Below are 27,065 nucleotides of genomic sequence, written 5' to 3'. Positions count from 1 at the left end.
CATTCAAGATGATGAGACATTTATCCAGCATTACTGCTGTTAAAATTAAAAATAATGTCAATCTAAAATATTACCAGCTAGAAAATATATGATCCATTGTAGTGTTAGTGTGAGTGTGTGCGCGCGTGAGAGCTGCGCTGTGGCCTTTAGCATCTGCCACCATGTTTGTACCAACATATATCAAAGTAAAATTTCCTATCCATTCTCTTCCATCAGAGGAAGAGATAATAAGAAACACTGATTCAGTTCTTAATGGTCAAAGTCACCTTCACCTTCTTGCATCAGGTGAGCATCCAGGTTTAGAACTAACTGGCACAACAAAGCATCACACATTAACTTTCCAGAGATCTCAGCATATAGATAGTTTAACATAGTTCAGATATCTGAAAAAACAAGCATCAACTGAAGACAAGTTTTAAGTCTATAAACATTCAAAAGTTGGCTTTGTCTTTACTGCCAATTTTTACAAACTAGATTTCAGCAGTAGATCATACAGAAAACTAAAAATGGCTCCCCCAGAGTTTCTAAACAGACCTTTCCTCTAGATGATAGCAACACTTAAGTAATCTCCAATCTGTATAATGACAAGGTAAAACTATGAATCAGCAAAAGTTAAAAATGAGTTATTAAATCAATATGCCATAATATCTAGTGCTACCTGAAAGCTGAGATCAGCGAGCGTCTGGTGATCATCCATCCGTCTCCCATTGCCATGTGAATGGGTCATGCCTACCTGCACCACTCACCCAGAAAACATATTGGCTTTAACAAGAAATTCATATATATATATATATATATATGTACACATACACATACATATCCATGCAAGTGAAACCTCACAAACTATGTTATTTAAGTGTATACAAAGAGATTGTTGAAACACTAAGCAAGCAATGGATCCAATTTGTGCCAGGGCAACCTTAGCCTTTGGGGGGAAAATGTTGAGTGGCAAACCACAAGTGCTAGTTGTTAAGATAATATTATGAAATGGTAGTAAGCGATAATAATGAAATATAAAATTCAATGGTTAATTGTTTACAAGATCTGATGGGTCTTTAATTCTTGATCTTTTTCAATATATAAGGAATAAAACCGCATAAGACAAGGATAAAACTAATTTTTCTCAAAAAGAAGAGTAACACAAGCTTGTGGATGGTTATCAAGACTGACTGATGTGGTGAAGTTTCTAAAAAAAAATTTTCAATAGTCATACTGATTTCAGAAAAAAGAATGTCACCAAGCACCTCATCGGATTATCTTACCCAAAAAAAAACCCCAAATGAGCACATAATTGGTTAACATCATAAGCATCTGTAATTTATTCTTACCGGTCTTACAACAAAATGGCCATTCTTATCAGGGTAGACAAATGCAAATGACAGTTTGGCATCTCTTCTTCTTGCAGCAGGAGCAACCTCTTTTACCTAAAAAGCCAAAAAGAACACAACCACGGTGATAACCTATAAAATCTCTTTTTTATTATTTAAAAAAAAAGGATGAATGAAGTGATCGTTGAGGATGATGATACAGTACCAAGTCCGTCAGTTCACGAAGTGTAGCATCCTTCCATGTATATATCTGGACCTCATCTTTGGGCTCCTTACCTCTCACAGCGAAGTCTTCTTGGGGATGATGCCCACCAACCTAAGGGCATAAAAGAAAAATTTTTAAATTCATTAACTAAGAAGAAAATCAAGACTACTTGAAATCAACATACTTTTATTGTGGTTTCGAACAGAAAAATAGCATAATATTCTATAAATGTGGTGCATATCATCATTTCTAGTTCTAGACTAGGGAAAGATAAGCATGAACAATTAATTAGTTGATAGGTAACAATACATGATAAACTAGGTAATAGGCAACCTAACAAGATCACTAACAACATAGTCCTCCATTAAACTATATGGATAATCTCTAAATGTTAAACACAAGTGTCTCATGCATCATTATGTGCATGGCATGAATACTTCAATTTGGTGAGTTGTAGCACAATGAGTATTGTTTCTAGGATAGAATGAGGTATACATCTACAGTCAATGCGTCAAAACTTAACATGTCTAATAGAAGGCGATTTATCCACAATTTTCTTTAAAAAAAAAAATATAGTTATGTGCCTAATGCAGGACCATCACAATGGTCAGAACTCAGAAAGTATGGCACCCTTAACTTAATTGTATAGCTGCTTCCTTAAAAGCAATTTAAGAGCAGAAAAGGGCCAAAAGGCAAAAGGAATTGTGACAAGAAAAAAACATAAGTTGCAAGATCGAGGTATAAACAATGTTAAAATAAAAAGTTGATATAAAAAGTACTAACACACATGGCTTTACATGTTAAAGACGGTATAAGTTTATGAACCACAAATTGTGCTGGCACAATAGAATTGCCAGTGCAAGATATAAAGTAACATATCTCACAGATCCCTAGGGAGTGTGCCAAACATTTGAGCTGTTCCTTTCTCTCCCTTAAACTTAGGATTGTTGTGTTTCTCCAAGACTCCAACACACACACACACAAAAAAGAGGATGCTTATCTCCCTATCTGTCATGATACAATTTCTTCCATTCTCTCACACCCCACATTAACGATTGAGAACTTATCAATAAAAGAGCAACAATGCATACATAAATAAACTACAACTGCTTGTCAGGATGTTAAAAAATAATCAAGAAACTGTTCTTTTATTGCTTAGCTTAATTTAGGAAACCCAAAACCTTCAAATCCCGATATAATTTCTGAATAATGCAATGATGCATTCTGAAACTAAAGGTGTTGAAATTAAACGTATATAGATAGATTTGAGCTCATCTTTTTATATACTAAAAATCAAATTGTCTCAATATTTTCACAAAACAAATGTGGCAAAAGTTAATTTCCACTACAATAAGAGTTAACCATAAATTATATATACACACACACATAGAAAGTGTATACCTTAGTGAAGACTCGAAGAAGCAGAGGACAAGTCTGCAATGATACATGAAAATTTAGTCAGCACTATGAATGCAAAAAGGGATAAGTGCAAAGTTAGAAAAAAGACTTAGTTAAAGAAAAACACATTTAACATTTTAACCATGAGAACAGGAGAAACCTAGTTTCAATGAAGAAACTAAAGAAGAAATGACTGAAATACCAATAAGCGTCAATATTTCAAATATTTCAAACACATCCAAGTACACTTGGTATAAATGTAATTTATCTAGTATGTGCTTCCTTCTACCTTTTTGCAAGGTAGATGGATTTTTTGCATTTTTATTTCTTCCCTTTCAATTGTCCACATTAACTTCCATGAGTAGGAGCAAAAGTTTCCAAACAAATCTAAATCATTGAATTTATGAACACACATTTGCTTAACATCTATATGGATGAAATTATTCAGGATTTCAAGGAAGAGGTGGACATCCATGCATCACACAAAATTGTAGAAAGACACAAGAAAATTAAACAGACGTTTTAAAAAAAAAGACGAGTAGAAATCAAATAGGTTCTTTTTATGAGAATAAAGAAAGGTGCACTTAAACTTCTTTTTGAAAAAGGGATGGGGCACCAAAGGGAAAAAGAAATAAAAGGAAGAGTTACTATAGCTGAGGTTTGAAACTTTGAAATGAAGTGATTCCCTCATTTTGCCCAATAAAAGGATTCCAAGCAATATAACCGCAAATATGTAGATCAAAAACAAAGAGTACATGTGTTCCAGAATCTCCACTCCTAAACAGAGATCAATAAAATACTCAACAACTCTTAAAAACACAAAGGTAAACCAATAACACCTATGAAGATCAGCAATCTAAAACACAAAGAGACTGAAGGTTAAGGAAATATGCAGGACCCCAGACGAATGGCCAACAACTAATTGGTAATAAGCTGAATATGTCTAGATTCTTATTAAAAACCTGTTTGAATGTCAAAATGAAAATCAAATGGCAAAATTTTGGTAAAAAAAGAGACTACCAATGCTAAGTGAACAACATAGACATTCCCTCAAACTAAAATTTAAAAATAAATAAATAAAAAGTAGATAATAGAGCTGAAAGTCCATGAGCTCATGATTTTCAGTTTCCGCTAAACTGTGAACTAATAAATTGATCTTTCCTTCATCAAAGATGAATAAACAATAACAAGCCCCACGACTTATCCACAAGCAGTTTAGATGAGATAGGGGCAAACATGAATGCATGTATAATATTGTCCCAAAAACATGAAACATGAGGCAGAATATTTCTGTAGGTTCATCTGAAGCCTTGTCCATGAATAAACCAAAACCATAACTTTCCAGAAACACCTGTAAACAACAATATGGGAACCAAAGGAAAACATTTCTCTACCCAAAGATTAACAAGCAATGTTTGGATGACAACTGTTTTCAATTCTTTCCTTAAAAACAGTTCTCTGTTGACACTGGAAAGCTTAAAAACAGCACACGAGAAAACATATTGTTGAAACAAAGTTTATATGCACTCAAAGATTAGAAGATTATTGCAGAGAAAAACATGTTATCATTACTTAGCAAGGGCAGCAAATGAGAAAAATCATCATTGAACAAGAACAGGATAGTGACGCGACCTTTTCCCGGTCAACAGGTTCAGACCGAGGACGAGCAGGTGGGGGAGGACCTCTGGACTGGGGAGGGGGCATTGGCCGTGCCTGTCGATTTTGTGGTTCAGCAACTCCTGCCATTTCTTTCCTTCGCTATTCTATAATCTAAACAACTATCAGGCCTAAATCAAAAGCACAAATTTAGGACAAAGAGAAAAAAGAACAAATGAAGCACTAACATATCTGCACCATTATCAAGAAAAAGGCACATTCTGATAATCTCAGTTACAGGAAAAAGTTCATGATATAACAAAATCAAAAAGATTGTAATATTACTATAAGAATTGAAGCAATAATTTATCATTGAGAAACATAAACAGATTTCCTAAATTTGTCAAGATATAATTTTTTTTTTAAAAAAAAAGTACTGCTATCAAAGCAAGAATCGCATCCACAAAGACTGAAACATTGATGCCATATTTTAATAAATCAACCAAAAATACACAAAAAATCATAGAACTACGAGACTATTTCCATCCAGAAACACCTCAAGAAACCTCAACAATACCCAATCAAAGCAAGAAAACACATAACAATGACAAATATGATAACAAGATAAGTACAAACATCATCGTCCACAAGAACGCAATCAATCATACAAATGCACATCAAATTGCAATCATTCATCCAAGAAAATCAAAGAAAAATCGTAAGGAAAAAAATAATCACTTATCTCCATAAACAACAATTCAAATAAGGAGAAAAATGAAAACCTTGACAGAATCGGATGCTAATCAAGATGAAACCTCTTCGATTTAGGGTTTCTTCTCGAGAAACTCTGGAAAGCTTGAAGGGTTTGAGCCTTCGGAGTGTGGCTTTTGAACGATGGAGTTTGGTCTCAGATGGTGAAATGACACGGATGCCCTTATTAATCTAAACCGTTGGATTCTTTTTACCTTTACTGATGCAAATCAACGGCTTTGATTTACTGGATGCACTGTTATGGTGATGAATATGCTCCCTTTTGTATTCACTCTTTATTTTTTTTTTATAAAAAATTAAAATTTAAACAATAATTTTTTTACAATAAAAAAAATTATATATATATATATATTTATATTTAAGATAAAGTTATTATAGGGAGTCATTCATTGTTGGTGAAATTTGTTTATTTATGAAATTTTGTAAGAACTCATCACTGATAAGTTTTGTTGGTTATATATCCTAAGAAATTAGGTTTTTTTTATTGATTTATAAACCTTTTTATATTTTTTTGAATTTGTATTCCATATATTTTTCAATTTAGATATAAACTATCTAACATTAATATCAATAATAATTTATATAGAATATTTAAAACTAATTATTTAATTTTGTATAACAATAAATAAATTATTGCATTATTAAAATGAAAACCGGTTGGAAAAACAAATAGGCATGCCAATAAATTTTTTTTTTCCCTATTAGCACCGAATTCATTGCGTAAGATGTTCATTCAAAGAGAATTTGATATCGAATTTCACGTTTATGTACATTTTTAATTTCTTTTAAATGGAAAGATTTATTGTCTATTTATTAAGAAAAACATACAGAGAATTAATTAATATATGATATAAAAAACAATACAAAGAATTTAATTAATATTATTGAAAATACAAATGAAACTTCTAAAATACCATCTCACAATCTTTATTGATCACAAGTCAACTCTTTTGAACCAATAATAGTGCCTTCTCCATCTCTAAACACTGCTTGTTAACATTCAACAAGGCAGACCTTTTCAAAGAACATCTAGAGAGATTATTCCTAAAATAAGAAGCTAAGCAAATGATCTAGCTATCTAATCATTTTTCCTCATTAGTTTAGCTTTAATGTGCGCTAATTAATAAATTAAACCATGCTTCCCTTGTGCTTGAGACTCAGATAAAATATTAATTTGGACTTAATTTATTAACCTTGATCCTTATTAAGTAGATATTGCCGAAGTGTATGAATGGAAGGTGAGTGGGACGGCTAAAATTGTTTGTGAATTACAAAAATTACATGAAATAAAAATTAAATTATTTTGGTGATTTTTTTTATGAAATGTGAACAAATTACATCAGTGAAATACATGCCTAAGCAATTTAATACCAATAAAATAAAAAGTCATTAGTAATTTTTTTTAATTTTAAATTTTAAAAAAAATTATATGATCATTTCTATAACATAAGAGTTGATATTTTATTCTATTATTAAATCAAAAATGGTATTTCAAATTTATACTCACATTTGTTTTTTTTTTAAAAAAAAATATTTTGTTTATACAAAAATAATAAAAATGTATATCTACAGTAGTAAAAATGCTATTGTATTTTATAAACATCATATAGTTTGTTTTCGCTGACAAACATGACCTAAACTTGATATTAAAATTATTGCATTTTTTATTGGAAACCACAACAAAAGTGTTGCTTTTTTATGGTAATTATATGAGGGAGGTTTGCTTTCAATTCATTAATAGCAATCTAGATCATTCAATACAATTAAGGAGATAGTGAACCAAAGAGGGTTTGTTGGTAAAGATTCACATAAGTATCATGTGCTATGAGTCAATTTTGGAGGCTACTTCTTCATCCCCACAACCGGCATTGACAATAATATTTTTAATACCTTTTGAACAAACCATCAAGGGCCAAACATACAAACAATCAAGCCATGTGATCATTCCTTTTCTTTGTTTAATATGCCCAATAATTCATAAATTAAAAAACATGCTTTTCCTTGTAATTGAGTATTAAATAAAGTATTCATTCCAAACTAATTCATGCCGCTTGCTTTTGTTCTGGATGTTAACTTCTATTCATTCAGTAATTATGTAAACTTCTCGTTTAATTTTTTTATTCATGTTGTATTGAAATGTTAATTTAGTTTATAACTTTATATTCTTTATTTTTTATATAATATTGAATTATTATACTTTTGTGATTTATCTATTTTTTTAAATATAAGTATATATATATTATACTTTTTATTCTAAATGTGGTATTGTGATGTCACAAAAAGTGTATTTTTATAATTTCTATCAAGAAGTCTAGCTTTCAATTCATTCAATGTCATGAGTTGGTAGGTGAAGGTTGAGCTTTCTTTCATAAATGAATGTCTAAAAATCATTTACTTATGATATTGAGTTGTATATAATAAGGCAACGAACTACTGTAATAAACTATACAAACATATTAAAGTGATTTACTAACGATTTACTTCAAATATAAAGCTCACACACCAAATGAAACTTTGATGAAATTATATATGTTCTTTCCAATAGTTAGAATAGTTTATACAACCATTTTTTTTATTGGAAAATTATGTCGTTTTGATTATTGTTGGAACATTAGATGATGCATAGTTTTCAATAAATTCTAAATAAATAAACACTATAATGTGATCAAATAAAAATTTCATCACATAGATTCCAATCAAGGGCCTTATTTATTTATTTTTAAAATTAAAATCAACTATTTAATAAAATTAATAATTTGTTTCAATTATGTAAATAGTACTATTGTCACAATACAATAGACATGTGATAATGTAATTAACTCTTATATAAAAATTTAAAAAATTAATTTAAAAAAAAAACCATGCGGTCATATATTTAGTCGGTGGTTTAAAAAAATAATATTCGAGTCAAAGTTTATTTTTACACGCAGTTTATTTTACTATTCTTTTCATGCATCATGTGTATCATCATGATCAATTTATAGTGATTTTTCAAAAGATTATTTAATAAATCCCCATCTAATTAAGCATTGGCATTGGGGATCATCCGTACATGAGTTACAAGCAACCCCATCCACGTCCTCTGTTGGAAAGTTACAGATCTTGTACTTACAACAGCAGAGCTCTCTCCGCACAAAATGAATTTTAAGTGAATTGTCTAGAATCATCAAATCTTGACTTCAAATGATCTCATAAAACAAGGATGCAACAAAATGCCAACTACAATGTCAACACTAACATACTTATATATGACAGGAAACCATTGGCTGTTTGTTCCTCCAATGTCCATTCCATTTCTGAATTTGACTCTTTAATCACAATTTCATTTTTTTCGTCCCCTTATATATACACACACCATGATAGGTGTAGTTTTTATTTAGGTAGGATGACAATCATCAATCATCATGGACGTACACCGACGGAAAAATTACCATGCGTTCTCACCTTTTTGAAACTAAGGAGTACGGTCAAGGTCATGGGGAATCGAATTCGTGTCTCTCCCAAACGAGGAGACTTGGGTACCGCTAGACCACATGTCTTTTGACAGAGATGTAGCTTTGCCTTTGATGGAACCTCAAATACTATTTTTAAATCAGTATTATTTAATTGAAAGGAACAATAGTATCTTTAATTGTCTTTCACTTATTTATTTTTAATTATTATTAAAATTAATCACATATTTTTTTATTATATATATGCAATCTAAATAATAATAATAATAATAATAAAATAAAATATTGAGCCATAAAATTTCGTATTTACAATCAAATGAAACTTTTAACTTCATAAGTTCTCAAACCTTTAACTTGAGCGAATTATATTTAACGTCAAACTGGGTAAAAATATGTAATTAGTCTATTTAATTATCAAAGCTACTTGGTTTACTTGATTATATGAACTAATATAGATCTTTTACGTGGCGTGCTAAATAGTGAGGATTGAAATCCTTATCAAAAAGAATCAGCTCAAATGTGATGTTACACACCTCTCGTGTACCAACAAGGTGAGAAGACGTTCGAGGCATTAAGTCACGCATGCACATTATTGACAGTAACGTTCGAAGTATTAATGTGTGATAGAGATAATAGAAGATGTTTCTCCGCTTTATCTAATAAAAAAAAAAAATTATTGGAGTGAACTATACTCGCAATCCATAACTCTGAACTCTAACCCAACAAGAAACGGGATTGCCGTCCTTTTATTACGAGGACGGTATTGCAATAAATCATTCGTTGACATTATGGTTTTTTTTAATAAATTATAATTAATCTTATCAATTTTTATTTTGGTGATATGATATCATAGATATAAATAAATATAAACATATAAATAATAATTAAAATTCAAAGCACTAACCTTCATTCTGATGCTTATATAACAGCGGTGTTTCAACGCCAGCATACCGTCCCATCCCGGTCGAGCACCGAGCGCAAAGCATGGGCGAGGTCGGAGCGCGCGCCGAGAATCCTCGGCCAAAGAGCACCAGCCTATTCTTGCAAATCGTCGAACACCTTGACGGCACTATCTCCCGCCCCATCGTCCCAATCTCCCCTCCTTCTTCCGATCCCTCCAACACTCAATCCCAAACCCTCTCCAAAGATCTCCCTCTCAACCCCATCCATGGCACCTCACTGCGCCTCTACTGCCCTAATCATCCCCCTTCCCATAAGCTCCCAATCATCATCTTCTTCCATGGCGGTGGCTTCGTCGCCTTCAACGCATCCACTGTGTTTTACCACGAGGAGTGCGAGCAAATGGCGGCCGAGCTCCCAGCTATTGTTGTTTCCCTGGATTACCGGCTTGCTCCGGAGCATCGGCTCCCGGCGGCGTATGATGACGCCGTGGAAGCGTTGAGCTGGGTCTGGGATCAAGCTAAAGGAGGCGGAGATCCATGGATCATTAACCATGGGGACTTCTCTCGTTGCTACTTGATGGGCAGTAGCTCCGGCGGGAACATGGCGTACTATGCCGGGATTCGCGCCATGGATTTAGATCTCCATCCGATTGTGCTCGCCGGTGTCATCCTCAACCAACCCTATTTGGGCGGCGAGAAGAGGACCTCATCGGAGATGGCATCAGAGGAGGACCCAGTCCTTCCACTCCGCGCCAACGAGACCATGTGGCGGCTGGCGTTGCCGAAGGGGGCAGATCGTGACCACGAGTTCTGCAACGTCGTCAAGGCGGTGGCCGGGCGGAGGATCCGGCTGCCGAGATGCCTCATCTTGGGATTCGATGGCGATCCTCTGATCGATCGGCAGAGGGAGTTCGCGAGTGTGTTGAAAGAGGGCGGAGTGAACGTGGTGGCAAGGGTAGGTGGAGAAGGGTTCCACGCCGCCGAGCTCTTCGTTCCGGCGAAGGCGGCGGCGCTGATCGGCGAGCTCCGGGAGTTCATCTCTAATGGCTTTGATGCTGATGCTGCGTAGATGATGACCTGTGCGCTTGTTTGATTTGACTTTGAGAATCAATGAAACGAGCTTGTGATTCGTCAGATCGTCTAATGATTAATAATATATTATTAATCGAATGCTTAAAAATATATTTTAGTTTTTGTTTGCAATGTTGTTATTGTTATTATTATTATTATTATTATTAAACAACTTAAACTATTTTATAATTTAGATTTTAAAAATTTTATGAATATTTATTATATAAATAATTAGATGTAATTAATATTTTTTAATTATTAATATTATAAGTAATATAAATTAAAATTTAAATATTATTTAAAAAAATTAAAATTATTCCTTAAAACACTCTCAAAGTAGATTATACATCTACTTTAATAATATATATAGATTATTATTATTTTAATTAAAATGATAAGCACTAAACTTGTGTATAAATTACAAATTAATTATATAATCCATACATCCTCAACTAGGGATACAAAATTTGAGATATAAATCCGCGTTTCACATCCGGCCGGTGATATGGAAATTATTACTATTAATAAGTTTTGAACTTGAGTTACTCTTATTTTTCATAAATAAAGCAAGTGTCATTAGATTATATGATTTTATTATTATATAATAAATTATTATATAAAAAAATAAAATTATTATTATGCCACTAATTAAATAAAGGGATTATTAGTTATATATAATGATATAATTTTGGGATCAAAGTTTTTTTTTTCTCAGTTTAGGTAGTTAAATTTATATTTTCATATAATTTGAATATTATTGATGTGCTTGCTTATAAGTATAGTTTACAATTTTTAGAAGAGTATATAAAGTAAAATTATTTTATTATACTACTCCGATTAAGTTTGTTAGCAAAAAAATAAAATAAAAATAAATAAATAAAAGAATATATTGAGATAAATAAATATTTGTAAAACCTAAACTCTTATTATGTCCTATTAAAACTAGAACTAGATTTTATTTATCCTACTAGGATTATAATCAAATGGTCCCCTATGAATGTATAATTAGAAGAGTTGGTGTCAGCTTTTGCATCCCAGTCATTTTGGGTTCCTTATTGAAGATTTTTTTTTATTATTTTTTTTTATATTTTAAGAAATAAATCACTCATCTCAAGTGTCTAGACAGGTATTGAATTTCTCAACCTCTCACTCAAGAATTTTTTTTATTGCAAGAGTAATTACGTATGTTTAAGTAATTTCAGATAAATTTTGAAAGCTTTTAAATTTTTGTGTTATATTTGAAGGTTTAATATAATTATTATATATTGATCATCTGCTGAATTTTTATAACCCATTAATCCATATTTTACACCGTAGTTTCATTTTTTAAATAAATATATAAATCAATTTCACATTGAATTTCCATAATTTATAATTCCTTGAAAATAAAGTGACTTTTCCTTTTTCCCTTTTTTTTTCTTTTTTTAATAGAAAAAACTTTTTACAAGAGAAAGGGTTGTACTCCTCAAACTTACACATTAAGCATGACAGAAGGGCAAAAGCGTCATTTAAAACCAAACTCAGATGATAAATGTCGGAACTCGACTTCCTCTCGGATCCCAATTCCCAGAACGCAACCCGGCGGTCAAACCCTCTTCTCCGTCACCGCCGCCGCCGCCACGTCGATGGGTGACGGCGGCGCCGCCCCCAACCGACTGGCGCAATCCCCTCTCGACGGCGCGTTCCTCCTCCAGCTTCTCCAGCGCCCGCCGCAGTCCCATCCCCAGCAGCAGCAGCCGCCGTCGATTCCGCTCGAGGGTCATCAACCCTCACCGTGATCCCGCCGTCTCCGCCGTCGGCCCTAGCTATCACTTCCTTCCCCACACTTTCATCCATCCTCCCCAGCCCCAGCACATCCCGATCCCTCCGGGCTTCTCCCCTTGGGCTCCTCCCCCTGGTTTCCCTCCTGTCTTCCATGGCGAGCTCCAGCCTCCCGCCGGTGATCCCTATCTGGAATTTCGGTTTCCGCAGCATCAAGGTCCGGCTTCTACAAGTGATGGAAATCTAGGTTTTGGGGTGGTAGAGATGAACGGGGATTGGTGAATCACCGTCCGGGGCCGCGGAATGTGCCGATTGGTGGTTCTGGTGGTGGAATTGATGGTAGGTTGCCGAACCGAAACCCTATGAATAATCGAGAGCAGAGTTCGAGAGTGGTGAGGCCTCATGGCCCTGTTGAAAGGGGTCGCCCTCTCATGGAGAGGCCTGCAATGGTTGTGAAGGGAAGGCCACCGGGACCAATGTATAGAGCAAAAGGGCCTGTTGAATCAATCAATATCAACGAGAGGAGTAGTGGGAAGTATAATGTGGATGGTAGGCAGGATGTTCGAATGGAAAAGTATAGCCGGTCCTTCCCTCCCTCTGCGGAGGTTCTTGTTTCGCATGCAGAGGCTTCAGGAGTGAATAGAAGCCATGTTGGTTCTCGCTATAATGCAGAGAATGGTGTTTTGCTTGATTCGGCTGCCCGAAGAAGTGATAGTCATACTGAAGAAGCTCATGAGGATTCAAGTGAAGGAGATGTTGAGGAAAGTGGAGTTTTTGAAGATGAGTTTGGTTCTAATCAGGATGGTAAGAGTGGTGCCTCTGGGCCAGAGGATGCCTTAGCTAACCAAATGGTTGATGCTTTGACTCTCAGTGATGGTGCTGCTGGCACTAGTGCGGTGAAACAGGCAAAGACTTCCCGGGGCAAGGTAAGATCACTGTCCTGTCATTGAGTCACTAAATTTAGTTGTTATGATTAGTATGCTATTTCTGAACAGCAAATTGTGAATATTTGCATGCCACATAGTTAAGATGCAGTACCTTATTATATCTACTAGACTTTCTCTTGGTGACAATAGTTAAGATATAGTGTCATCTTCCCCACACCCAAAGTTAAATAGAACAATGCAAGACGCTACTGAAAAGAATGAGTTTATTTATTTATTTTTCTGAATCCCTTGTATCTGATCCCTCCAAGAATTTGTGAAAGAAATTTATGCGAGCTTTGTGTGATCATATAGTTTGGCAATTGTTTTTTCACATGCCATGGCAAGAGCTGCTGTCAAATTGAGTACCTGCTACTTGTCTTTTTGCTTATTTATCTCTCCTAACATGCTTTTTTAGGATGTGTTTGCTTAATCAAGTCTAGCTGGATTAATTATTTCAATGAGAATATTATGTTTTTGAGTTTTATCTATTCCTTGTTCTTTTGAAGAATAATATATTTCAACTACTCCTGCTTGTCCTGTGATGGATTAAACCTGGTTGGAGTGTTGAGCTAAAAGAGGTGTGTTTGAACTCATGAGTGTTAAACTAAAAAATGTTGGTTGTAGTGGTTAAAAGTTATATGAATCTTGATAAATCTACTTACACCTTGTAGACTAAAGGAATTTGGAACTGCTGGAATGAATGTGATCAGTTATTCATTGAATTGAATGTTAAAAGATAAAATAAATCCTTTTCACACAGTGCTTTCTATTCGATATGTCTATTTTAATTTTCAACTCTAGGTTTATATTTCGTAGATAAAATCTTTCTTGGAGTATATAGTTTCATTTCTGACCTTTTTTTTTTGTTGGGTGCATCCTCAGGATTTCAGATTTGATTCTTTTAGAGGGCATCATGTATCTAGTTTCCGAATGAGGCTCCGACGGAGACTGGTGGAGTGTCGTTATGCCATAGATAAACTGGTACCCCATTTGTTGTCGATTTATCAATCTCTGATACCACCAGAAGATGAAAAAGCCAAGCAAAAACAATTATTGTTGTCACTGGAAAAATTAGTTAACAAACAATGGCCCAAGGCCCAGTTGCACATTTATGGGTCATGTGCAAATTCTTTTGGGGTTTCCAATAGTGACATTGATATCTGCCTTGCAATTGATGATGCTGACCTGAGCAAATCTGATATTTTGTTGAAGTTAGCTGATATTCTTCAATCTGATAATCTTCAAAATGTGCAGGTATGTGTGAATTGCTTGCTCCGCTTGTCATGCATTGTTTTTCATCTCTTGGAATATCTTATATTTTCTGGCTAACATTATAATATATCAGAGTTGCTTAACTTTTGAAGATGTTACTGATATGGATTGTGTTGATTTCTCATAATCAAGTTGTTTAATCCATTCAGGCACTGACACATGCTAGGGTTCCTATAGTCAAGCTGATGGATCCAATATCAGGAATCTCTTGTGACATATGTGTCAATAACCTTTTGGCTGTTGTTAACACAAAGTTGCTAAGAGATTATGCTAAAATAGATGACAGATTGCGCCAACTAGCCTTTATTGTGAAGCACTGGGCCAAATCAAGGCGTGTCAATGAGACATATCGTGGAACTCTTTCTAGCTATGCGTAAGTTACAAATTATCACACCCTCACAATCATCTTTAAGCCATCAACCTTTTTAAGATAAAATCTGACTGATTTTTAATCTCTTGTTAGGTATGTGCTTATGTGTATTTACTTCTTGCAACAGCGCAAACCTGCGATCCTTCCTTGTTTGCAGGTAGTGTACGCTCATGAATGTCTTGGTTACTCTCATGGAAGTACATGTTTTTGGATTGCAAATATTTGACATTGTATATTTATTCTTAGATTCCATCAGTGAAATTTCATCTGTGTTGTTTTACATGTTTGGATATATCGCATGTAGCATACTTCCTTTTGTAGCAGTTATAATCTCTCTTCATTGTATGAGATACTTTAGGGAGTTTAGTTTTTTGCTATCTACATGTGGTTTATCCCCCATTCAGTTACACTGGTGCACAAATGAATTATTGATATTTTAGATGTAAAAATATAGGATGCCATTCATAGTGCTGCTCTAGTAGTTTGATGTAAAAATGCTGTCATGCCAATACTAATCAATTGAATGTTCATCTTTCTCATGGTTTTTTATTGTTAATCTGTGTTCTCATGATATCCCATGGCTACTGTCTTATTTTTCATTTACTGTGGACAATATGCTCAAGTGAAATGGGGAAAGTACTATGCCATCCTCGACATATCATGTTTTCTTGATCTGCACATGACTATTCTGAGACATGACAATTGCTCTTGTTTATTTGAAAGTGAATGTTTTTATCTTCGAGTTATATCTTCTCTGCCTAACACCTTCTCAACATAGTTGATTAGTGTCATTCTAACTTCTACTTCGGCTTTATTTTTCAGCAAATGGAAGCAACTTATGCCATAACTGTAGATAATACAACGTGTGCTTTCTTTGACCAAGTTGAAAGGCTCCGTGATTTTGGTGCACATAACAAGGAAAGCATAGCTTATTTGCTTTGGGCGTTCTTTCACTATTGGGCATATTGTCATGATTACACAAACGATGTTATTTCAATTCGCACTGGAGGCATTATCAGGTAAGCAAAGCGTTTTTGGTCACCATTTCTTTATTTAATTTATACACTAATCAGGAAGTCAGCAGTTTATGGAGCAAGTTCCAAACTTTGAAATAATACTTCATTCTGTACAGCTCTAAATTATAGAACATGACTGATGACTTGATTTGCATTTGTTTCCTCAGTTTCCTTGCAAATACTTGTCTGTCATGTCAAAAAAGATAATTTAGAGCATCATTCAATTCTCTAACATGCAATGAACATCAGCAATAGATCAATGTTAATTAAATTGTATGAATTGATTTGTCATTTGCTCCACTTAGACCCTTTCTAAAGATTTGCCTGATTTTCTTGATTTCACTGAAACATTTCTTTTCCTAACCCTAACAGCAAGAGATTGAAAGATTGGACAAGGCGCATCGGCAATGATCGTCATCTCATCTGCATAGAGGACCCCTTCGAGATCGAGCACGATCTTGGTCGTGTTGTTGACAAGTTCAGCATCAAAATTCTGAGGGAAGAGTTCGAGCGTGCAGCCGATATTCTTCAGTTTGATCCAAACCCTTGTGTTACTCTTTTTGAGCCATATATTCCACCTAGTTTACCTCAGGAGCAGGTTCATCCAGAATTGGATGAATAGGTTTTGGACCAACTTAAGTTATTAACCTGTTTATCCTTCTATTTTGCCCTTTTTTTTTTCTCTTAAGTTGCAGTTGTCTAACTCTTTTTGTGAATATTGTTTGCATGTTACCATATATATATATTATTGTAAAGAGATATGCTTATGCTGCTAAATCTTTTCTTTTACTAAGATTAAATATTAATTATTCCAATTTATATTCTTACAATGTTTATTTGACATATATACCCCTTACAAAACTTAGAATTATGCATATTATCCGTACGAGTATGAGTGTTGAATGGTAATTATTTAACTAAATTAGTTTTATACTCTTCACTTAAATAGATAGAAATGTATATTCTTTTGAGTATTTTTATTTGGTGTATAAATAAAATAATCTCATATAAATATATATTCCTATTAATTATTAAAATGATAATTGATAGTTAACCTCCAACATATATATATATATGTATGTATGTAAATTATTTTTTAAGCTGTCTCTATAATCTTACCATTAGTCAATGATCAACTTTATTAGGTTTGAAGTGAAAGGAATGATTTTGTCTTACGCCCATTTTCACAATAATTTATAATCATGTCCATATTGAGATGTTGTCACCCATACCTAAAATTAAACTATATAAACCTTGACCAAGTCTAACATTTATACGTACATATTTATATATTTTTTTAAAAAAATAAATATTTATGAATATGACATCACATCATCAAATTATCATTTTTTTTTCAAAAAATCTTTGAAATCACCCTAAATAATACCAAGTCATAACTTTCATGATACTTCATGATGAAATCAAAAAGGTTCATAAGAAAACAAAAACGGAATACATTTATTAAAACCGTGGAAATAATTTTTAAATAAAAAAGTTATTAAAACTAATAAGGATGTTAAACAATCTAGTCATCAACCCAACTAATTTGTCTTAATTAAGAGAAAAAGAAGACTAATTAAATCAAACAGCATTTTCAATGTCTAAGTTTATTGGACTGTACTTTGGAATCAAAGAGAAAATGTTTGATAAAAGAACAAAGCTGCCAAATGACATCAATTAACATAGTTTAAGTCATTGTCTAATGTGAACTCAAACTTAGACATTGTCAATAGTTTCATGCATAAATTAATCTATTCATCCAGTTGTGTTGATTTGTTAATATTTTTTTAATTTAAAATAAGATTAATTGAAGGATATGCCAAATTAATATCCAATTCCCTTGCAAGAAAGCTATTTTATTTTGTAGAAAAAAATTTATATTTCCAGAGAAATTTCCGGAGTATTTTTATATTTAAAAAAAAAAAAAGATGCGGATTTTTCCTTAATAAAACTCTGATTCACGTCAAGACAAAAAAATTGTAAAATTAATTTTTACCAAAAATGAATAAATTAAGACAAAGTTGCGCGACAATTATTCGATATTATTATATAACAGACTAATAAAATTAACTTGACATTATTGAACAATCAACGAAAATAGAACTAAGAACTGAGAAAATTCTAAAGAGTAAAACAAAGAAAAACAAAAAATAAAAGAAAATAAACATTAGAAGACTTAGACTAGAACAAGCTCTATAAGACCAAAGGCACTCATTTTCCAAACTCTTTAATCTTCTTGTTCCCTTTTTGTCTTTTTGTTTTTGTTCTCTTTCATCCTTTACTCTCCTTTAATTTCTACATTAATCACCACTTAACTCTCTCTCTCTCTCTCTCTCTCTCTCTCACAAGCTCTGAAGAAAGATGCTGAAATATTTTTGTTGCAGTTGTGGTGAATCAAGAACAAACCAGAGGTGTGCATATAAAATCTATATATATATATATATATATATAACTCTATGATGTTTATTATGTATGGTTATTAATGTTTGCTTGTTATAAAGTTTAAACTTAGTTTTTGAACTTTGGTTTATTGGTTGATATGATTACTTTGTAATTAGTTTTAACAAGAGTACTTCACATCCATGGGAGGCATACAACTTGAAAGAACTCCTCCATGCAACAAACAACTTCCATGATGAAAACAAGCTTGGAGAAGGTGGCTTTGGTACTGTCTATTGGGGCCGAAACAATAAAGGCGTTGAGGTCTTCCTAATATATATATATATATATATAATTATTAGATTTTTTTTTTTTTTGTAAAAATAGATAATTTGACATTTTATTTATGCTCAAAAAACATGATTTTAGATAGCGGTGAAACGGCTCAAGTCAATGACTGCAAAAGCGGAGATGGAGTTTGCAGTGGAAGTGGAGATTTTAGGAAGAGTGAGACATAAAAATTTACTAGCTCTCCGGGGTTTTTATGCCGGTGGAGATGAAAGACTCATTGTCTATGATTACATGCCTAATCATAGTCTTGTCTCTCATCTCCATGGTAAACTTGCCTCTGAAGTTAAATTAGATTGGAATCGAAGAATGAGTGTTGCTATTGGAGCAGCCGAAGGTCTATTGTAAGTTCACGTATATTAATTTTTTTCCATTCAAAAATATATATATATATTATGTTAAATTTTTCTTACAAAATATTATGATAAAATTAATTGAAGGTATTTGCATAGTGAAGTGAGTCCTCATATAATACATAGAGACATAAAGGCGAGCAATGTGTTATTAGACTCAGACTTTAATGCTAAAGTTGCCGATTTTGGGTTTGCAAAACTAGTTCCGGATGGCATGACTCATGTGACCACAAAAGTGAAAGGAACACTTGGGTACTTGGCTCCGGAGTATGCAATGTGGGGGAAAGCATCAAATAGTTGCGATGTTTATAGTTTCGGAATACTACTTCTAGAATTAGTAACCGGTCGGAAACCGATCGAGAAACTTCCCGGTGGTATAAAGCGGGATATTGTGCATTGGGTGACACCGATGATTGAAAATGGACGATGGAGTAATATCATTGATCCAAGATTAGGTGGAAAATATGATCCGATGCAATTGAGGAATGCGGTGGTTTTGGCGATACGGTGTACTAACGGTGATTCAGAGAGCCGACCGACGATGATGGAGGTGGTGGAGTTCCTTAGAGGTGGAATGAAGGATGTGAGGAAGAAGGAGGTGGTGGTGATGAAGAATGGATTGGATGATCATGAAGATTATGAAGATGATTATGATATAGGGGTGAGTCAAACACCTGATCAACAGTGTGCAAAGTCAAGCTATAAGTTATCAAGGTAATGAACATAAAAAAATTATTATGTTGGTTAATTGTTTAATATGCCTGTGTGTGTGATTGGGAGTTATAGTTTGCTGCCAATATATTTGTTTAATTATTTTATAAAAATAATATGATGGCTTTATGACTTCAATGATATTATGGCTCAGCTTTGTGCAAAAGTATTGTTTTTAAATAAGATATGATCAATGATAATCCTTTATGAGTATATATATATATATATATATATTTTTCTAGTACTTTACTGGTTCTTGCATTTCAAAAGATATATTTTTGAATCTATTATGCTTTTTAATTTAATTTAAAATATGAAGTTAATTATATTTTTCTAAATAATTTTTTCATTATTATCTTTCTCATATTTCGTCTTTGGGCACTTCCACTCACCATGATACAAGCTCGTCTCAGGAGTTGGGACACAATAAATTTTGATGATCCACTTCACTTTATATATAATTAGATGACCTCACAAAAATTTGAGTACGCATAAATTTACTTGCATATGATAAACTCATACAATAATTGAAAAATAAATTTTATCAATGACTTTGTTAAAAGAGAAAATGACAGAAAAGTAAAATATCTAAAAAAATTCTAATAAAACAGTAATTTATTAAATATAAGAATTTGTGGGTTATATATATTTGAAATTAAGAAAAAAATATTTAAGATATTAAAAAACAATACTAATAAATAAGCTCTGAGTTGGCAAATGAGAACACAAGACAAGAACTAGTTTTATGTCTTGCTTTTATGTACAAGATAATAATAAGCCAACAAAAAAGAAGTTGGAAGGTGATATTCTTAATGATTTCCTCGTCAGCAAATTAATTTTCAATTCTCCATGGTTTAATTTGGTAATACATATAAGTAATAATAATTTTAAAAAATATACATTAGAAATTTTCAATAATCTAATCATCATAATTTATACTCCATTTAAACTGTTTTAGATTTTTTAATAATATGAAAAAAAAAGTTTTTTTTTCAGTATATCACTTTCTATCAAATGATTTTTTTTCATTATTTAAATATGGAATAAACGAAAACTATTAAAATTAATGAAAAGCATCTTAACATTTTTCTTTAGGTTTGTAACCATAAATCATAAATATGTCTAGGGGTTTTAAGCCAAATTTTTTGCCTTCCAAAATATATGAATGTTATTGAGATGAAGAAAATAATTACTTGTAAATTGTATTCATATAAAAAATATGGTAGAAAAGGATTTTTTCCCTTCTGCATTCTTAAAAATTTGGCCTAATTATATGTATACCTCTTTTGTATACTACTTAAAATTTGATTTGTTTGCATACATACCTCTCTACGATTTTTTATTTTTTATTTTTTGATAAACCTCTTTTCTATTCATACATATTAAAATATATGATAAGTTATATGAATATTGTTTTTTTTTAATAATAGAAACAAGATTTTATTTAAATTCCAACTTATCGTTGGAAATGCTAATTTTTATTTATATGTAATAAATAAAACTAGCTCAAAAATTTTTAGGAGTGTATGCAAAATATTGACTTAATTTCAAATATGAATTTAGATGTAATGATTTAAATAAATTTAATTTTTTTTAAGATGTATGTACGCAAAAATACTAATTTAATGACAGATAGATATTTATAGGGGTAGATATGCACATGTTTTTTCATCATTTAATATGTAATAGTATATTTTAATGTTGTAGTTAAGATAAAGAGTTATATATATATATATATACACACACACACACAAACAAATCAAATTTAAAAAATAAACATGATATTTGATTTTATGTGATGTACAATGAATTAAACATATTTTGAAGAGTACACATAGAAAAATAAAACTTCATTTTGAAGAGTACACATAAAAATAAAACTTCATAAAAGATGTTTCTTTCACTTCAGCTCAATTATTATCATATATTTATAAAAATTAAATTTGTTTATGTACTTTGAATAATTATTATTGATTCTGTGGTCTTTTTAATAGAAGAGACATATGATTGATAGTAACTAGTAAGCTGGTATTTGTTTGGAAAGATCATCATAAATTATTTTCATGAAAAAATATAAACATCATAAGTTATATATATATATATATATATATATATAAATCTTTAAGTTGAGTTTTAATTAATCATATATGATCAAATAAAAAATATTTTATAAGAAAATAAATAAATAAATATAAACTTTTTTTTTAATCAATACAACTATACAAGTGCCTACTTTATTTTGTTTTGTAAAAATTAAATAAAATAAAAATTTACTTTTACAAGGGCATTCAATCAAGAGAAAACGAATTATAAGTCTATGAAAATTTCAAAACATCCCATACAGGTTTTATGATATTTGAATTTATTAGAGGATTTTTTACAAGCTATTTTTCAGTTCATATAGTTCACTTTACCAATTTATTCTATCGTACAACATGTACTTTATATTTAAAATATATTGATTTTTATTTAATATGATGTATTTTTATGTAATCACATAAATTTTCAGATTATATATATATATATATATATAAATGAAGTCTGTGCATTTGCCGCACAGTCTTTGCACTTTTTGCAGAACACAGAGCCCCATGCTGAATTCAATGCAGTACCAAAAAGAGTGAAGTGGAATGGATGGGAGTTAAAGGATGGAAGCACAGAACATGTGAAGCCATTCAATGCATTCTATAAATTTGGAGGAAGGTACTTGGCAATGGGGAAGTGGAGAAGAAGATGGAGCTTGTTGAGCTTGAAGAGCTACTCAATGAAGTCAGACAAACCTTCAAGAGTGGCAAAACAAGGAGCTTTTCATGGAGGAAACGCCAATTGGAAGGGATATTGGAATTCCTCCATGATAAGGAGCAGGACATCTTCAGTGCACTCAAACAGGACCTTGGCAAGCATAAAGTTGAGGCCTTTAGGGATGAGGTCTCTCTCTCTCTCTCTTTATCTGTTTTTTTCTCTTTGGTTTCTAGTTTTGCATCATCTGAGGAATTTGTTAACTATGTTAATTTGAAGGTTGGTGTTTTGATTAAATCTGTGAACTATGCTCTGAGTAATCTGAAGAAATGGATGGCATCCCAAAAAGTGAGGCTTTTTTGTTTATCCTTTTTGAGCTGAAATTTTGGAGTTTTGTGAACTTGGAAAAGGTTTCATAGAAAGATTGTTGCTATTGTGATTTCAGGTTCGTATGCCATGGGCTTTTTTCCCTTCAAGTGCAGAGGTGTTGCCTGAACCTCTTGGTGTTGTTCTGATCTTCTCCTCTTGGAATTTTCCCATAGGTTTGCTGCATTTTGTTTTTATGTTTGGTTTGTAATTTATGAATCATGAGTGATTTTACAACACTTTATTGGAGCAAGAATTTACTGTCTATTGTGAATGAGTGATTGAGTTTGTATAATGGTATTGGATTTCACTCAGGACTGGCCTTGGAACCATTAATTGGAGCAATTTCAGCTGGAAATGTTATGGTATTGAAAACTGCAGAAACTAGCTCCTGCATCATCAGATTTAATTGCAAATGTTCTTCCATTGTATTTGGACAACAAAGCTATTAAGATCATTCAAGGTGGACAATTTGTTGGGGAGCAACTCTTGGATTGCAAATGGGACAAGATTTTTTTTACTGGTAACTTTGATCACATTCACATGAGTGTGTTTGTTTCTTAGTTTTCGTAATTTATCTATCGATTTGATCTTTGTTTAAATTTGTAATTATATATACAGGAAGTGAACGTGTCGGACGCATTGTCATGACAAAAGCCGCAAAGCATTTGACACCGGTAGTTCTTGAATTAGGTGGGAAGTGCCCGACAATAGTCGATACTCTTTCAAATTTAAGAGATCTAAAGGTAATGTTACTGAAATTTGATCACTTCCTGAGACTTGTAGTCATGTTTAGCTTGTAATGTGATAGGTACCATGTAAAATCTTTAATCTGTAAATCCAATGCCAATCACTTAAAATTTAGTATTAATGTAAAACTTTTACTTCTCTTGATGATTTCATTTAGGTGGCTGTTCGGAGAATAGTTGGCGGAAAATGGGGGCCTTGTTGTGGCCAAGCATGCATAGGAGTTGATTATCTACTAGTGGAGGATAAATTCGCACCGATTCTTGTATTCAGTTTGATTTGTTGATTTACAGTTGTGAAAAATTTCAATTTATCATTGTTCATATGTGTTTTTTTTTTGTGCAGATTGATTTGCTGAAGACTACAATCAAGAGATTTTATATAGAGTCTGATAACATTTCGAGGATTGTCAACAAACAACATTTCCAGAGACTTTGTGATCTCCTGAATGAATCATCCGTTAGAGATTCCATTGCATTTGGTGGTTCCTCTGATTATGAAACCTTGTAACTCACTGAAACCACATCACCTAAAGTTTTTTTTATCTTTCACACCAAAATTAATGAAATATTCTCTTTTCGTTATCTGCAGAAAAGTCGAACCAACCATTTTGGTCAATCCTCCACTTGAATCTCTTCTAATGACCAAAGAAATCTTCGGTCCATTACTACCCATCATCACTGTGAAGAAGATCGAAGACAGCATAGAATTTATAAGCGAAAGGCCGAAACCGCTTGCCATTTATGCATTCACAAAGAATGAACACTTGAAACAACGAATCATCGCGGAGACTTCTTCCGGGAGTATCACTTTCAATGACACAATGGTTCAAGTATGACTTCAATTCTTCGATTCTTTAATTAACTATTAAATGCAGTAATGCTAACATGATTTGTTTCGAACAATTCTAATGCAGTATGCTTGTGATGCATTGCCATTTGGAGGAGTTGGATTGAGTGGGTTTGGGAAGTATCATGGGAAATTCTCATTTGATGCATTCAGCCATGGAAAAGCAGTACTGAGAAGAAGCTTTTTGATTGAATTTGTTTGCAGGTATCCACCATGGAATGACATGAAACTTCACTTCATGAGATGTTTATACCGGTTTGATTATATTGGTCTTCTTCTCATGTGTTTGGGATTGAAGAAGGAATAGATACAATTAACCTGAGTGCCTTGTTTCTTTTCTTTGTTTTTTTGGACTTTTTTTAGTTCAATAAATCTCTGTTTTGAACTTCAGTATATTATTATAAAATGCGCAAATATTACTTTTGGATTCGGTAAATCATGTTTTATGAATATAAATTTTTATTCATGCTGAAGTATTGTGTGTTACATCTATCTTTGAAGTGAGCTCAAAATTAACTTGAAAAGGTTTGTTTGAGCTTTACTTTGACTCTTGAAATTTAAATTCAAATTCAACTTAATTTATAGCTTAAAAAGTAAAACATCAGTTTTATTTATTTGTCAACCGTGGGATAGCCCAATGGTATGGTATGGCACCTAAGTATAAGAGGGAGGTCATGGGTTCAAATCATTCCTCTCACAGTATTGTTCACCCGAGATTTTTATACTATGCTTATATTGTATATATATTGTACACCCGTGTTCCAGTACTGTTTATATTCATATAAAAAGGGTCTATTATTCAAAACAAAAAAAAGTAAAACATCACTTGTATAATTTCATTCATGTTTTTCATGATAAATAATATAAAAAATATAGTATTTAATTAGTTCTAGCTATCTTGTTCATCTGCAATTTAATTATAAATTTTCCATTTTGCAATTGTTGAAGGGCTCGGGTAATAAAATTTGACAGTAATAAAATTTAAGTGCTGTATAAAATATGAGTGGTGTCTTGTCCATATTATCAAAATAAAATAAAATTATAAACCGAAGAACTCACAAAATAATATTTTTAAAATTGATATATATTAAAAAATTTGATTAAATTCATGGAACATTAATTTTTTTTACTATAAAAAGGCATTTTAAACAATTTTTTAACATAATAACAAAAGGCCCACCTATCCTTTAGCAACATATCAAACATTTTTATTATTAAAATAAAAATCAATTAACTTTTTATACCTATTAAGAATCTTCTTAGCATAATAAACATTAACCAAAACAACACTAATTTTTTTTTTTTACACAGAACGATTAACGTCACGGTTCTTTCACTGGGGGAAGTCAAAGACAGGCGCCAGAGCATCGCTCCACAGCACCCTGACCCAAGCACAAAACATCGCGTGGAGTAAGGCTTGAACACACAACGCTAATTACAATACTAATGTTAACTTAATTAGCACTAGCAAACGGGTCGGATCCCAAAGAAAGTCAAACCCGACCCGTTAACAGCTAATCAAAACGAAGACGGGAATCCAAAGCATCGGGACTAGCGTGAACAACGCGGAGTCTCGTTGGATGTGCGCATTGAGAGTCTCTCCGCCGCCGTTCTGGACCTCGATCCAACAACCCTCCACGACGACGAGATCTTCTTCTCTTCTCCTCCTTCTCCCCCTTCGCCGGCGTCTACATCGGCCTCTCACCTCCTCAGCGATGGGTGACAACGTCAAGGAAATCAAAGTGGAGGAAAAGAAGAAGACCGAAGCTGAGAAGCCGGAGACGCCGCTGCAGCCGCCGGAGAAGCCGCTTCCCGGCGATTGCTGTGGGAGTGGATGCATGCGATGCGTTTGGGATGTGTATTATGAGGAGCTGGAAGCCTACAACAAGAGCTTTGACCTTGCCCCATCGGAAGCTAAGAATCAGTAAAAAGGCGCCTCTTTTCCTCTTGTTTTGATCTGATTTTTTAGCGTTGTTTGATGGATTTCATACATGATTGATTAATTTGGCCATTTTTTTGGGGAATTTTTTTGTTTGATTTGTGAATGAATTCATGGAGGTTCGGAATCTGCACGCCAAGTGTTTGTTGAAATGCTCTTGAAAGGATGAATAGTAATTTTGTGATAATAAAAACAAATGTATTTTGCATTTATAGCTGATGTATATTCCCCATAAATCTTATATATACATATATATATACACATAGAATAAGTTTTTTTATAAGTATTTTAAAACAAGAATGTTTGATGAAAAGCTTAGATTATAATCTAACGGTTGTTATTCACAAAGGTGATGTATAGAGTTACCGTTATTAATGTATTATAAATATTATGTATGAATAGACAGTGGCCATTAAATACAAATCTAATGTGAGAGGTTCTTTTTTTTAACTTGTTTATTTTAACTAAATCATATGTATTAACAAAATTAGTTTAAATTAGTTGATAAATTTAAATTTATAAAATTTATATTAATTTTTTAAAATTATTTTATTTAAAAATATGTT

At 32.6% G+C, this 27,065-nt stretch overlaps 6 protein-coding genes across 8 annotated transcripts; 5 read left to right on the top strand and 1 right to left on the bottom strand.

Moving 5' to 3' along the window:
- Nucleotides 1-325: 325 nt before the first annotated feature.
- Nucleotides 326-5,432, bottom strand: LOC120252325 (histone deacetylase complex subunit SAP18). 3 transcript variants are annotated; one of them, XM_039262081.1, is made up of 7 exons: nt 5,310-5,432; nt 4,564-4,694; nt 2,935-2,967; nt 1,534-1,644; nt 1,329-1,424; nt 659-733; nt 326-574 (listed from the first exon to the last, which is right to left on the bottom strand). In XM_039262081.1, the coding sequence occupies exons 2-7, from the start codon at nt 4,675-4,677 to the stop codon at nt 542-544; spliced, it is 462 nt and encodes a 153-aa protein (XP_039118015.1). In that variant the 5' UTR covers nt 4,678-4,694; nt 5,310-5,432; the 3' UTR covers nt 326-541. The 3 variants fall into 3 exon arrangements, with proteins under 3 accessions (XP_039118015.1, XP_039116759.1, XP_039117502.1); XM_039260825.1 differs by having other exon boundaries at nt 4,564-4,718; nt 5,310-5,421; XM_039261568.1 differs by having other exon boundaries at nt 4,564-4,701; nt 5,310-5,421.
- Nucleotides 5,433-9,398: 3,966 nt separating this feature from the next.
- LOC120268765 (probable carboxylesterase 8) lies at nt 9,399-10,819 on the top strand. Its single transcript, XM_039276063.1, has one exon. It carries the CDS (start codon nt 9,735-9,737, stop codon nt 10,719-10,721), a length of 987 nt encoding a protein of 328 aa, XP_039131997.1. The 5' UTR covers nt 9,399-9,734; the 3' UTR covers nt 10,722-10,819.
- A 1,486-nt stretch (nt 10,820-12,305) lies between these two features.
- On the top strand, nt 12,306-16,845 carry LOC120261346 (UTP:RNA uridylyltransferase 1). The gene is made up of 6 exons (XM_039269212.1): nt 12,306-13,410; nt 14,293-14,664; nt 14,832-15,055; nt 15,146-15,209; nt 15,875-16,071; nt 16,441-16,845. Exons 1-6 carry the CDS (start codon nt 12,847-12,849, stop codon nt 16,688-16,690), a joined length of 1,671 nt encoding a protein of 556 aa, XP_039125146.1. The 5' UTR covers nt 12,306-12,846; the 3' UTR covers nt 16,691-16,845.
- A 1,544-nt stretch (nt 16,846-18,389) lies between these two features.
- Nucleotides 18,390-20,018, top strand: LOC120263622 (PTI1-like tyrosine-protein kinase At3g15890). Its single transcript, XM_039271591.1, has 4 exons — nt 18,390-18,479; nt 18,627-18,771; nt 18,877-19,139; nt 19,236-20,018. The coding sequence occupies exons 1-4, from the start codon at nt 18,430-18,432 to the stop codon at nt 19,864-19,866; spliced, it is 1,089 nt and encodes a 362-aa protein (XP_039127525.1). The 5' UTR covers nt 18,390-18,429; the 3' UTR covers nt 19,867-20,018.
- Nucleotides 20,019-22,497: 2,479 nt separating this feature from the next.
- On the top strand, nt 22,498-24,996 carry LOC120277074 (aldehyde dehydrogenase family 3 member F1-like). The gene is given in 10 exon segments (XM_039283852.1): nt 22,498-22,787; nt 22,878-22,946; nt 23,044-23,140; nt 23,280-23,347; nt 23,349-23,487; nt 23,586-23,710; nt 23,872-23,976; nt 24,057-24,217; nt 24,303-24,543; nt 24,628-24,996. Coding segments are annotated over 10 exon segments (1,440 nt in total). The 5' UTR covers nt 22,498-22,592; the 3' UTR covers nt 24,868-24,996.
- Nucleotides 24,997-26,113: 1,117 nt separating this feature from the next.
- On the top strand, nt 26,114-26,696 carry LOC120263377. Its single transcript, XM_039271251.1, has one exon. It carries the CDS (start codon nt 26,141-26,143, stop codon nt 26,486-26,488), a length of 348 nt encoding a protein of 115 aa, XP_039127185.1. The 5' UTR covers nt 26,114-26,140; the 3' UTR covers nt 26,489-26,696.
- Nucleotides 26,697-27,065: the final 369 nt, after the last annotated feature.

Source organism: Dioscorea cayenensis, chromosome 1 (genome assembly GCF_009730915.1).
Source record: "Dioscorea cayenensis subsp. rotundata cultivar TDr96_F1 chromosome 1, TDr96_F1_v2_PseudoChromosome.rev07_lg8_w22 25.fasta, whole genome shotgun sequence".
Taxonomy (NCBI): Eukaryota; Viridiplantae; Streptophyta; class Magnoliopsida; order Dioscoreales; family Dioscoreaceae; genus Dioscorea; species Dioscorea cayenensis.
Note: the sequence above shows the minus strand (reverse complement) of the source record. Positions and strands in the feature narration are given on the sequence as shown.